This window comes from Colius striatus, chromosome 1 (genome assembly GCF_028858725.1).
Source record: "Colius striatus isolate bColStr4 chromosome 1, bColStr4.1.hap1, whole genome shotgun sequence".
NCBI classification, from domain to species: Eukaryota; Metazoa; Chordata; class Aves; order Coliiformes; family Coliidae; genus Colius; species Colius striatus.
The window spans coordinates 125,469,605-125,481,724 of NC_084759.1; the positions used below are offsets into that span (position 1 = coordinate 125,469,605).

At 38.4% G+C, this 12,120-nt stretch overlaps 1 protein-coding gene across 1 annotated transcript in view; it reads right to left on the reverse strand.

The window, feature by feature from the left end:
- SCUBE1 (signal peptide, CUB domain and EGF like domain containing 1) overlaps nt 1-12,120 on the reverse strand; it is a 212,253-nt gene that overhangs the window by 22,771 nt on the left and 177,362 nt on the right. Inside the window, exons 9-10 of the mRNA XM_061988784.1 lie at nt 5,876-5,992; nt 1,409-1,531 (exon numbers count right to left, since the gene is read on the reverse strand). Coding sequence (XP_061844768.1) covers nt 1,409-1,531; nt 5,876-5,992 — 240 coding nt within the window. The remainder of the gene's footprint in view (nt 1-1,408; nt 1,532-5,875; nt 5,993-12,120) is intronic.

The following is a 12,120-nucleotide window of genomic DNA, read 5'->3' on the forward strand; positions in this document are numbered from 1 at the left end:
CAAAGACTGAAACCCAGTTTTGAGCTACTCACCCACCACCCTGCCCCACCTTGGTTAATAAAGTGCTTTCTGTACTGATTTATCTACATAAGTGAAAAAAATGCCACAATTGCATGATCATGCAAGAGGCCAGTGTGATGCTCTTGCCTCCAGATTACAGTGCTTTCCCTCAATATGTGCAGAGTTTCCCTTAAGTAAGGTCCCTCCCCTTTCCTGTTCTGCCTTGCTCTCAGTTAGGTATTAGGCATCAGCCCCAAATATATCTATGAGAAGAAACAAACTCAAACAAAAACCCCACAACCTAAATTTGACTATGAAAGGCTTAAGGTATGCTATTCCCAAAAACGCCGTGATAATGGAATTGAAGTCTCACTGAAAACACTTTGAATGGTTGTAGCCATGGCTAACATTTGCTGTACTTCAAATAAGACTCCAGAAAAAAAAGTCATCTACGTAAAGGATACAGAAATTCAGAAAGTGTCACTATCAACAAGTGACATAATTTCAGTGGTCTCAGGATTTGTGTTCATTGCAATTAATACTTTTGACACAGCCTGTGTCACTACTTTATATTAAACAGGATACCTTTGGAGGTAACTTGAAAAATGGGGGTATATTGCTTTGAATGTAGATATTAACCTGAATAACATGTCCTACTTGTAAACAGTTAAATATTTTGAATGCTCTAAATTAGCCTTGGAGGGAAGTAGAGTTATAGCTGAGGTCATAGAGGTGGACAAAGGACAAATTAAGAACAAAATTACAAAATGCATAAAATAATAATAATATTTAGATTTGTGTGAATAGATTTGTGAAATTAAAAAAAAATAACACAAATAAAATGGAATATATTGCTCATTGTCTAATCCACTTGTGGTTATATCCTAGTGCATGGATCCCCATAGGAACAGGTCCTACCTGAGTTTATAAAATGATTTTGGGGTCTTATATAGTGGAAAAGCAGCACCCCTGTTGTGGTTTAACCCCAGCCAGCAGCTAAACTCCACACAGCTGCTAGCTCACTTCCCCTCCTCTGAGTGGGATAAAAAATAATAATAATGAAAAATATAATGATAATAGTAATGGAAAGGAGAGAAATAAAAGGAAAGAAACAACCAACTAAGTCGTGCTCAGTGTAGTTTCTCACCACTCACTGACTGATGTCTGAGGGGGAGAAGAAAAGGCCTTGACACTGTGCAAGCACTGCTGGGCAATAACCAAAACATCCCCACGTTATCTACACTGTTCTCAGCAAAAATCCAAAACACAGCCCTGTACCAGCTACCAGGAAGAAAATTAACTTTACCTCAGCTAAAACCAGGACAACCCTTCAGAAAAAAACATGGGATTTTCCACCCTCCTGGAGAACATCACCACAGTCACCTCTGAGTCAGCCTCCCACACTTACCAATGCAGTCCTTTTTATTCCAGTGCAGCTTCTTTCCAGGTGGACAGACACACTCATAGCTCCCCATTGTATTAAGACACCCATAGTCACAGCTACCATTGCTGATGCTGCATTCATCAATATCTGTGAACATAATTAAAGTTGAGGAGAGTATTAACTTTATGAACACATGTATTCTGTGTATTAAGACAGTTTCTACTATATCTTTTGTATTAAAGTCTATATAAACATGTATAAATGCAGACAATACATCAAACAACTTTAGTGTATTTTGCATGTATTTGTCCTTAAACACATATATAACTTCCACTCTTTCAAGGATTTATGCATATGATACTATTTACTTGCCAGGACTAGTTACACTGAAATTCTTGGAAGTATTCACAAGATACAAAACATGCTCAAAAATCTCTGTAGCATCTGGACAATAATGTATATTGCATTATATGAAAAAATGTCAAATACATAACCATCTGTGAGATTAGTTAAACTTTCCACAGTGATTCACAGAGTTTTCTTTTAGAAATGATTCAAATGAAGGAGGAAACTATATATTTGATAGGAACCTAATTGCTGAAGTGTAGTTTATTTAGTCTTTTACTGCTCCTCAAATAAAAATGACAGATAAAAACTTGCAAAGCAATTACTGGATATGTTATCACAGATATTCCACAGAATATCAACTTTTCATACATTAGAAAAGTATCTAATCACTATGAGCCTTCTTGTTTTTAGTTTATGCCATCGGCATTAATGTATTTTTGCCAAGATGACTGATCTCTCATCTCCTCTCTTCCCACCATCATGCTCAACAGGAGTTATGTTGCTGTGTACTCAGCTCTGGATCACACTGAAGGTACCTTTGGGACATGGTGGCACATGATAAAATTCTCATATGGCACCGGTGAACCATCAGAGATCACGCTTTACTGCTCTACACTCTTTAATTTTCTAGCACAGCCATAGCCTAAAAGCCCTTGTTATGAACCACAGGCCTGTTATTTTAGGCACTGCACTAACCTCAACAACAAGTGGTTTCTGCCCTTTGAACATAGCTACCCATCTGCTTGCCAAAATGATAGCGTGACCGTAACAGACTTTCACAAAGCGTACAAGTTGTGCCATTTGACATATGCTCAAATGAGCTAGAATGACACCAAATCAACATGGGAAATACTGAATTGCTAATACTCTGGCTTAATGATAGGCCTTGAAATGTAACTGTAGAAGGAAAATTGTCACTTGATGTGTTTCTAAAGGGAGATCTGGCCATAAACATTTACAGGCTGAGTGTCTAACTGCCTTCCCAAATCAAGTCCAGGCTTGAATTCCAATTACTGTGTGGCTGGCACTGTGAGAATCCATACAATTTGCAGGAACACAGTCTAAGTTCAGTCAGTTCTCCCAAGGACCCAGTTTTGAAGCCCAGTGTTCCCATTTGAAGCCAGAGAGTGAGGCCCAGGTAGGAGGTGGGGTTGATGAGGGAGACTGGGCTCAAGCATACACTTATGCCCTACTAGTTAACATATGCGGGCTCATACATATTAGTCAAATTTCCTCTGGCATCTTGGAGCACTTGATGGAAATGTGGGAGTATTTACTGGGGAAGCTGCTGGAATCCAGAAACAGCTTTCTTTTTCTGATGCAAGACTTTAGCCTGCATGGTTAAGCAAAATTCAAGAAAACATGCATAAAAGAAACTGAGAAAGACATCCTAATATGGCAGGCATGTTTTTAGAAAATGTTAAGAGTTTAGGGTCAGAGTCAGGACTTCTAGAGGTCAGCAGCTTCAAGTAATGACAAGGGAGACAGACCCAGAAGAAAACTTTTTTCTAGAAAATTTAGTACATAGCGGTCAGGCTTCTGCTAAGTGGGATTTACTATACTTTGAATAGTATACTAGATACTTCCTAGTGGGAACCTGTACTTTGAAATACACATTTAGTCCACGGTGCTCCTGCTGCTGAGCTCTGGTTGAACGGTTCAAACTTGAGCTCTTATTGTCAAGTAAACTGCTGAAAAAGCAGCCAGTTTCCCAAAGCCATTGAAGTCCTATAGGTTCTACTGACTTTCCTAAGGTCACTTAATGAACCAATATATACTGCAAGTAAGACTTTACATAAACAGGTGGTGTAAGAATTAGCATTGTTCTCTTAAAAGATTCTTTTATCACACATGACTTACATTACAAGAGATGTCATGAAAAGAATCCCAGAGAGAGCAACAAGGATTGCCCCTCATAATAGAAGGTTCAGATCAGGGACATTGCCATGTGGTTTATTAATTATTAGTAGAGGGGAAGCAAGATGAAGAGAAAACTATTTCTCCCTAGTTTTGACTTCTCTGTGCCACATGGATGACAGTAATAGGGTAAGCGATTTGTTCTACTGGAAACATCACTCTCTAGGGGCTGACTAAAACTGATGCTAGGCCTGAGAGGCAAAGCTCAGTGCCTGGACAAGTCTGGTTTCAGAGCTGTGTTTTTGGATCTGCTCGTTATGGAAAAAAAGCAGAGGGTTTGAACCTGGTTATATAGGCCTGTAGTTCAGCCCTGAGTATTTCTATTTAGAGCTTTGGCCCTACTACAATCTTATTTAAAAGACTGAAGCTGAGCTGAGGATGAATATTGTTTAACGTGTGAGGCTAAAGCCCAAACTTTGAGGCTAAAGCCCAAACTTTGAGGCTTTCCTGAAATTAATACATGCATTAAGTCATCTAGGAATCAACAGGGAAACTGAGGATCGGTCTCTCCACAACTCACATAACATCAATCCAAAAAGCTTTCAAACTTTGATTTTGCTTTCAGAACTGCCCTGAAGTGGACACTTTTTTCCAAACTCTTTCCTTAGATGGACTCTCATTTCTCTTCTTGCTTGCCTCTACTGTACAGTGAATTAATTTGTTACTTACTCTGCTCTATACAAGAGATACGAGCATACACTTCCTATACCTTTCTCCCAAAGAGAAGCCAAGCAGAGATATCACTAGCAGTGTCTCAGGTTAAGCCTACAAAACCAGATGAACTTGGCTCTTGGGCAGAAGAGAGGGTCTAGTGTCTGTTTCTGCTACATCAGGTACAAACCGAATCACAGAACAGAAATAACGTAAGTCTTTAATTGTGTCTTTTTGTCTCACTCTGCAGCATGATTTACTTAGAAATACATAGAGGATAACTCTTGCATATAATATGTACCACAATGCCTGCTCCACAAACTAAGAGCCATGAAGGCCCAACACTACTCTTAGTAATTCCTCTAGCATTCTTTCCCTGAGCCAAGTTTGACTCAGGTCAGAACCTGGCCTGAATACATGGCTTCTGTGGATTTAAAGTCAGGTCTTTGTTTATAGTACGATGCAAGCTTTACTTAGTTTGTACCTTGAATAATTTGAATAACTAACTATTAAGCATCTTTAAGTAAACAAACTCATTTAGTTTTACATTTAAAAATAACATAGAAAGTTTCTTTTCTGTCAGCATTTTTTAACAAGTAAATTAGATTCAGAACTTTCAGGTTTTATTATAATTTTATCTTTTTGCTTTTGTTTATGCTATGCTGACCTCATTGGTTAAAAGCATAATTTTGACTTAATACTCTTAACAAAAACCTCAAAAATCCTTTTGCTCTCCTCTGACCAAGTGTTCTGAACACAGTCAAAACCTACCCCACTTCATGTTCCAGCAGGAGACCACAGTGATACCTGGGGGTGTTAAGCCAGGATGGTGGTAGGCAGTTTTGTACTGGTAACCCTGGTAAACATTGGATTTGAGTGCTTTCACATTCTCCCTCATACATCAAGCAGAAGTTGAACTTCTGATGTGGTCCTTGTGGTAATACTGCCCTATGGTACACTTTAAAAACACGTCTCTTCTGGATAATCAAACACTACAGCACCAGTTCTTGTCAGTTATACCACAAAGGTCGAAGAACTGAAGTAGCTCCACAGAAGATGGGAAGAAGCAAACTTTGTAAACTTTGTAAAACCGACACCCTTCTGTGGTCTTTGCTGCCCATCGTTTGAAGCCCTCCTTCTGTAATCACAGTTGTGAGTAATCTCACTCCCATTGAAGTGAGGTACTGATTGGTACTTTGTGCTTGTAAGCTCTGTAAGGAAGCTTTCACTGTACACTGTGATGAACTCCAGCCTTGAGGCTGCTTTGAAATGATGGAAAAAGGGCTGCATCCATGCAACAGCAGATGCCTCTGTCACAGTTGCAGGCTTTTTGCCTAAACTGAGGCTGCCAAGTGCCAACATCAAAATTTTCTTATTTATTTTCTTCTCCTGGGAATAGTTCAGCAAAGTTGAGATGCCTAAATTTTAGTCACATTCAGCTCACGATGTTTTAGCTTTATTTTTAATTCATTGGTTTATCATCTTTAGTTCTAAAATCTTCAGCTAAATGAATGAGGGGCTCAGCAGGCAGTTCACAAAGTAAACAAACAGATAAGCAAAATTCAGTTTCCAAACCTCCGCAGTGTGTCAGTCCATACAAGGTGTAGCCTTTATGGCAGAGACACTCAAAGCTTCCAGGGTAGTTGATGCAGGTGTGGTCACAGGTCCTTTCAAAGGAACACTCATCTATATCTGAATTAATAGAAAAAGCATTAAGAAATCAGAATTTAGTTCAAGACAGTGTCTGGAATTTCACACTGAGTTGTACCAGGTACCATCCCAAGTAAAATCTGAATAAAATGGCTTTCTCTTTCCTCTAGGCCTTATACAGAAAAGACTTGCAGGTACATGGAGAAAGGTAAGAGAACCATGAAGATTGTATTATATTTCTTCACCATTAGATGGCAACCTTTAACCTCTAATAATATTTTCCCAGCGAGACTCTGGGGGTATCGAGGTTTTGGGGAGTTTGTAGCACAATAGGAAAAAAGTTTTGGCTTGTATCGAGTCATCTCCTCTTTCTTTGTCCATTCCTTTGACATCTTGTCCACCAGGACAAGGAAATGGTTGCAGACTTCTGTTCTGCCTATGCAAGACTGTACAGACTTGCACAGCTGTAAAATAGTGCCTGACAATAGGGCAGTACAGGAAAGGATGGGCTGCTCCTAAGACAAGGAAAATCTCAGTCGATTCAAGAAAATCTTATCTCTTCCCCTTAAAAAAGTTGGGCATCTCTAATTATCTCTAATTTCACTAATGTGAAACCCATATTTACACAATCTCTTCCATGCAGCAGCCTAGAAGACAGCAGTTAACAGCACGTTGCTTCGAAGATAGTACAAAGGTTCTGCTGTGCATGGTAATAGAAAGGTTTATCTGACAGCAGAATGACTTGCTGAAAACCATTACATTAAAGGTACCTTAAGTAGTAACATGTGCAGAAGAACAACACTTTTGAGTGAATTTTATCCTCAAATAACTGTTTTCTAAAAAAATCTTCTTCATTTTTTTTTTTTTTGTTAAAAAGTCAGATAAATTAATACAGTGACATTATTTGAAAGCGGTAATTTCAACAAATCTCGTTCCTCCAATATTCCTGGGGTATAAATGAATGGAATAGTATTCCTCTAATAGCTCACATATCTGACCAATCTCCACTGTTTATAACTGGAAATTTCATATTGTACATGCTTAAAAAGCTGTAGGTGCTTGAAAAGAGTTGAAATCTCACCAATACTTAAGGGTATACTATCCAATTTCTATATCCAAGCACTATTTATAAAGTTCTGATGTTTATTAAAACATTCTAGTTCTCTTCCTGCTATTATAAATGCAAATACTTAAGTTTGAGGACTATAAAATTAAGATTTTATCTATGTGTACACAACCCCAAAGTCTGTGTGAGAGTTGATGCACAAATTTAGAATGTTGTAAACAGCTGTATTTTATATGAGCTCAAATTTCAAGTGTTTCAAAACATCAACACATAATAGAATTCACAATGTGGAAAGCAACTGTTAAGGCAAATGCACAACATAAAATGAAATATACATGATGAACAAAAATCCCTGCTATCCAGTCTTATGTGTGCATCTCCATCACTTGTTATGATCAAGCATCTAAAAAAGGATAACTGAGATTTTATCTTTTTAACATTTATTTAATTTCTAATGCAATTTCCTATGCATTTTAAAATATCATTATTTGAGTTCTGAAAGTAATTTCCTCTTAAGATTTCCTTTATAGTCTTGGAAATATGCACCTTTTGAATACACATAAATGGCAAACTGTTTCGGTTGTCTCTAAATAAATACATAAAGTAAAATCATTTGGGAATGAACACTGCAGTTATATTTTTAAAGGATTTTTAATGCATAAGAAGCCAAATCATACATCATGGTTTCATTCGTGTATAACTTTGTTCGCTATACAGCATTGCGGGATGTTTACAAAAGCAGTTCATTTTCTGGACTTTGACTTACCTTGGAAGGCTCTTTTAAAAAAATAATCTCATATTTCTCGAAAGTGATCTTCTCCTGTACTATTTTAGTCAATGGGGTTTATGCATTGCTTTCACACATACCGCTTTGTGGTGTTACATATCGTAGCTTAGGCCTTTACAGGTTTTTCTATACATTATGAAGCATGTATATCTCTCTCTGGCTGTGGAAACAACAATCTCCCTAATAAAATGACCAGTCACCTGCTTGCCAAGCAATAGACACTCACGATAGATGAATGCATTTGTATTACACACAAATATCATCTACTCATAAACTTATATTGCTTACACTGGCTGGCAGAGATGCTGAAACAAACACTTTTATTATAATACAAAGACTGCTATTAAAAGCTTTTTCACCATTTAAACCCCTCATCCCACCTCCTGCCGCTGTTCTCATAAATTCAACCTCTGCTGAATTCAGCATCTTGCTTTGTCTGACTGAAAGCAGAGAGCCTCTGTGCACATTTTTCCCTGCATAACACCAAGCCCCTTGGCCCCCGCTCCTCCTTCCCTGTGGAGGGTAGGGATAGGCACTGCCAGAGGGACTAAGTTTTCCATAGCGCCTGATATGCAGAATCACCAGCCCCCTGAGGAATTCAGCACTGGTCATAGAAAAGGGAAAAATATGCACCACATGTTCTTTGCTAAAAGAGACCAGTGGTGTGATACAGGACTCTGAAATCCTCTCACCCTTTGGGTTTTTTAAACTCTTGAAATCTGTGTTCTGGGTGCTGTTATCCTCTGGCTCCAAGAAAATTTGAAGTTGGCTCTCACACCTTTGTGATGCTCCACAATACTTGTCCGTATTTACACTGAAGGTATGTATTTATTTCCCATCACCCTCATGATACAGGTATATCTTACAAGAGATTGAGGAAAATAGAGTTACAACTGGTTTTTACCTTCATGGTCCTGGGTTTCAAATCCTGCCTACTACACAGCTGGGAACAAACACAGATATCTAAATCTTGTCTCATCAGTACAAAAAACACCATGCAGAACTATCTACTGAAGAAAAGCCCAAAAATACAAAAGCAGAGATGGGGGAGGTTACAGTGAGTGAACTGAGAACAAATAATTTCTCTTTCAGTTTTGTGGTCAACCCCCTCACACTCATCTACATACTCACACATATACATTTTTGTATTGGGTTACTCTGAATTTTCCCTCTCCCATGCACTAAAATAAATACTGAGAAATTAACCTTCTGGGTCTGAGGTGCTCTTGAAATTATGTAAAGTTATTAGAATTAAGTTTTTGAACTGTTTTAACACAAAAAGTCAAAAGTTTTTTGGTTTTGAGGAACTACAGTGGAAATATTCTATATTTAGATGAATTTGGCATGAATTCCCAAATAGTCCGAGCTGTCTCAGAACACGTCAGATTTGCTAATGCACTTATTTGACGTCAGACACATTCCTTTCACTTAGTCAAAAATTTGTGTCCCATTCATCACTGTAATCAGCCTATGTGACTGTGCCATTTCAAAGCATTAAGAGATGCCTTCACAGCTTAACTGCTTGAAGCTTAAAGGAACTATGGGGCCAAATTCATCTCTGATAGCACACAATCATTTCCCTACCAGAGGCAGGGTTTTTAGGATTACTAATGGTAGCATATAAATTCTAAGACGAGGAACTCCCTCCTTCACAGCAGATGACTCAGTGGAAGTGCCAAGTTCAGGGGTTGGTGCAGACAGTCTCCAGAAGTCCCTTCCAACCTCCACCACCAATTCATGTGCACTGTGGCAGGCCCAACCCTCTCTAAAGTCACTGTCGTGTGCTACTGAGAGATCTCTTTCCAGTCACTGCTTCTATGAGATCAAGGCATCATCTCAGGCTGAATGAAGCCCAATATCTCTTCTATCAATCCACGTTCACATCTCCAAAGAGAATGTTTGAACAGCGGAAACACTCTGTTTTTTTGCCTAGAAGAGATTCAACTTGAAGAGATTGTTCAATGGTTTAAAAAATAAAAGAGCAGGATTTCCTTGTGCTTTTGAGAGAAGCAATTGTCAGTGGTGGTCATCCTTGGTAAGATATATTTGGTTCTGTTTCTATTATTTCAAGTCAGCATTTGGATTTTACTGTTGACTTTTCAATCATACTTAGCTTTTTTTTTTTTTTTTTAAGTTCACATTTTCACACATTAAGCTATTCCATAATGATCTTCATTTTTCTTGAATATAATGTTTTTAGTGGGTGTCAGATTGTCAGTACTGGAAAGTAAAGTCTTCCATCTGTCTCCAGAAGGGAGCTAGCACAGATCAAATTTCTCCTAAGTTTCCTTACACAGGTGTGGCTCAAAGGTGACCCGAGGGAGCAGGGAGAAAGCAGCTCATTTTCCATGCTCATTCTGTTCCCTGCCCTTTCCACTGATGCTGCCAGTAGACTCCCAATTACAGTAGCACCAATTGTTCTGGTGGTTTGTGTGATGTGGACACTGAGTCATTTGTGGATGTACAGTGCAAGACACCAAGAAGCCATCATGCAGCAATGATTTTTGCTACGTCTGAGACTGAGCTGGATTCCTACCAGCAGCTCTGAAGTAAAAGACTCCTTTCTGTGGTTCTGTGATTTCTGTATTCTGTTCCCAATCCTTAAATACAGTTCCCTGTATTCATGACTGTCATTGCCTTCTTCTCTAAAATAATTTTCAGAGTAACTAAAAGAAACTCATGATCAGGAAATTAGAATGTAATGCAGGACACTTCCAAAAAGCCTCAGCATTGCAAGTGAGCAGCTCAACACTAAACATTTACAGGTGAAGCTTGTAAATAGCACTGTTTAAATTGACATAGAAACTGCTATAAAACCTTGACAATACACATGCAAAGTTCACTCAGAGGTACACAAATTATTTGGGACTTGTGGTTGTAGCACTAAACAATTCAACACCCAGTTTGCCCAATCTCATATTAACAATTTACTGCAAAAATAAGAATTACCCCCTTCTCTTTCTTACATAACATCATTTTGCTTGTTAATATTAATTACAAGTGAAGAATTTGGTTAAGGAAAACTAATGGCCATCACAACAGCTTTCCTCTAAGACATATACTAGGCAACTAAGTTAATTCATGAAACTGGGAGCTTCCTTCCAAAACACAGGCCATATACAATACTTGAGTAAGAGTTTAATCTTGATGCTTGAAGTATTTTTCATGTGGTCTAAAAATAAATGTGCAAGGGAAGATCACTGTTGTTTGATGGTGATATTTATGTTACAGAGAACAAGAGGGAAGTGGCTCAAAATTAATAAAAGATGTAACAGGGATTTGGGACAGACTGGAGACAGTAATGACTGTGAACACTGTAAGCAAAGGACCCATCTTATATTTGATTTTTCTGTTTTCAATGAGGTGAGACATGAGGTATACACTAAACCACAGATATGAAAAAAATATATATGGAATTTAAATATACTATTAAAAAAAAAAAGGACACTCATGACACTCTGAATGCTGGTAGATCACTTCAGCCAAAAATTGTCACAATATTACAGTAATTCTTTGAGGAACTATCACAGTCATGACTCCATGCACTCCCAATTCTCCCAGTTAGCTTAAATATACATTCTTTACAGCATCAAAGACTTACACATATCTCCTAACTGCTGCGCAGGATGCTGTGAAGAACATATACAGCAAGGAATCTGTGATTTTCAGATTCATGTATTAGTAGTGTTAGACCCCTAGGCCGAAAGTGATGGCCCAGAAGTCCCACTGCATTGTGCACAGCAAAGACACTGCTCAGTACAAGGGTTATCTCCTAACGTGACCATGTTCTACTAATCCACAAGTCCACAAGACACAGTTTTATTTTGTCCCTCTTACATACCCTTGGTTGACTTTTAACCCCCAAGCTGAAAGCGGACTCAGCGTGCAGAACCCAATTCAACTGATCATGCACAAAAGCCAAGCTCCAGGCTAGTCAGAATGTTTTGTGTTCACATTTCTCAGCTTCTAACTCCCTGGCTCCTCTGAGAAACAGAGACTTTCCTTTTTCTCATTCATTAAGCACACATACATAGAAACTCTAAAGAAGTGTTACATGATGTTTTTAAAATAAACACTACTGCTTTTTTAATATGTATTTTGGCTGAAGGTTATTTTCTGCTTTTGCCCTGTTCCCCTCTGATTTCTGCTGGGAACTGATACCACCCATGTAATGTTGTTCACCTTACAGCTGAGCCAGTGTGGTTTCCAACAATATTTGACAGACATTAGGGAAACCACATATCTAAGTCTGAGTGGTTGCTGGACCATAGGGAGTCGTGATTCAAGCTACGTTCTCCAACAAATGCTCATTTAAAT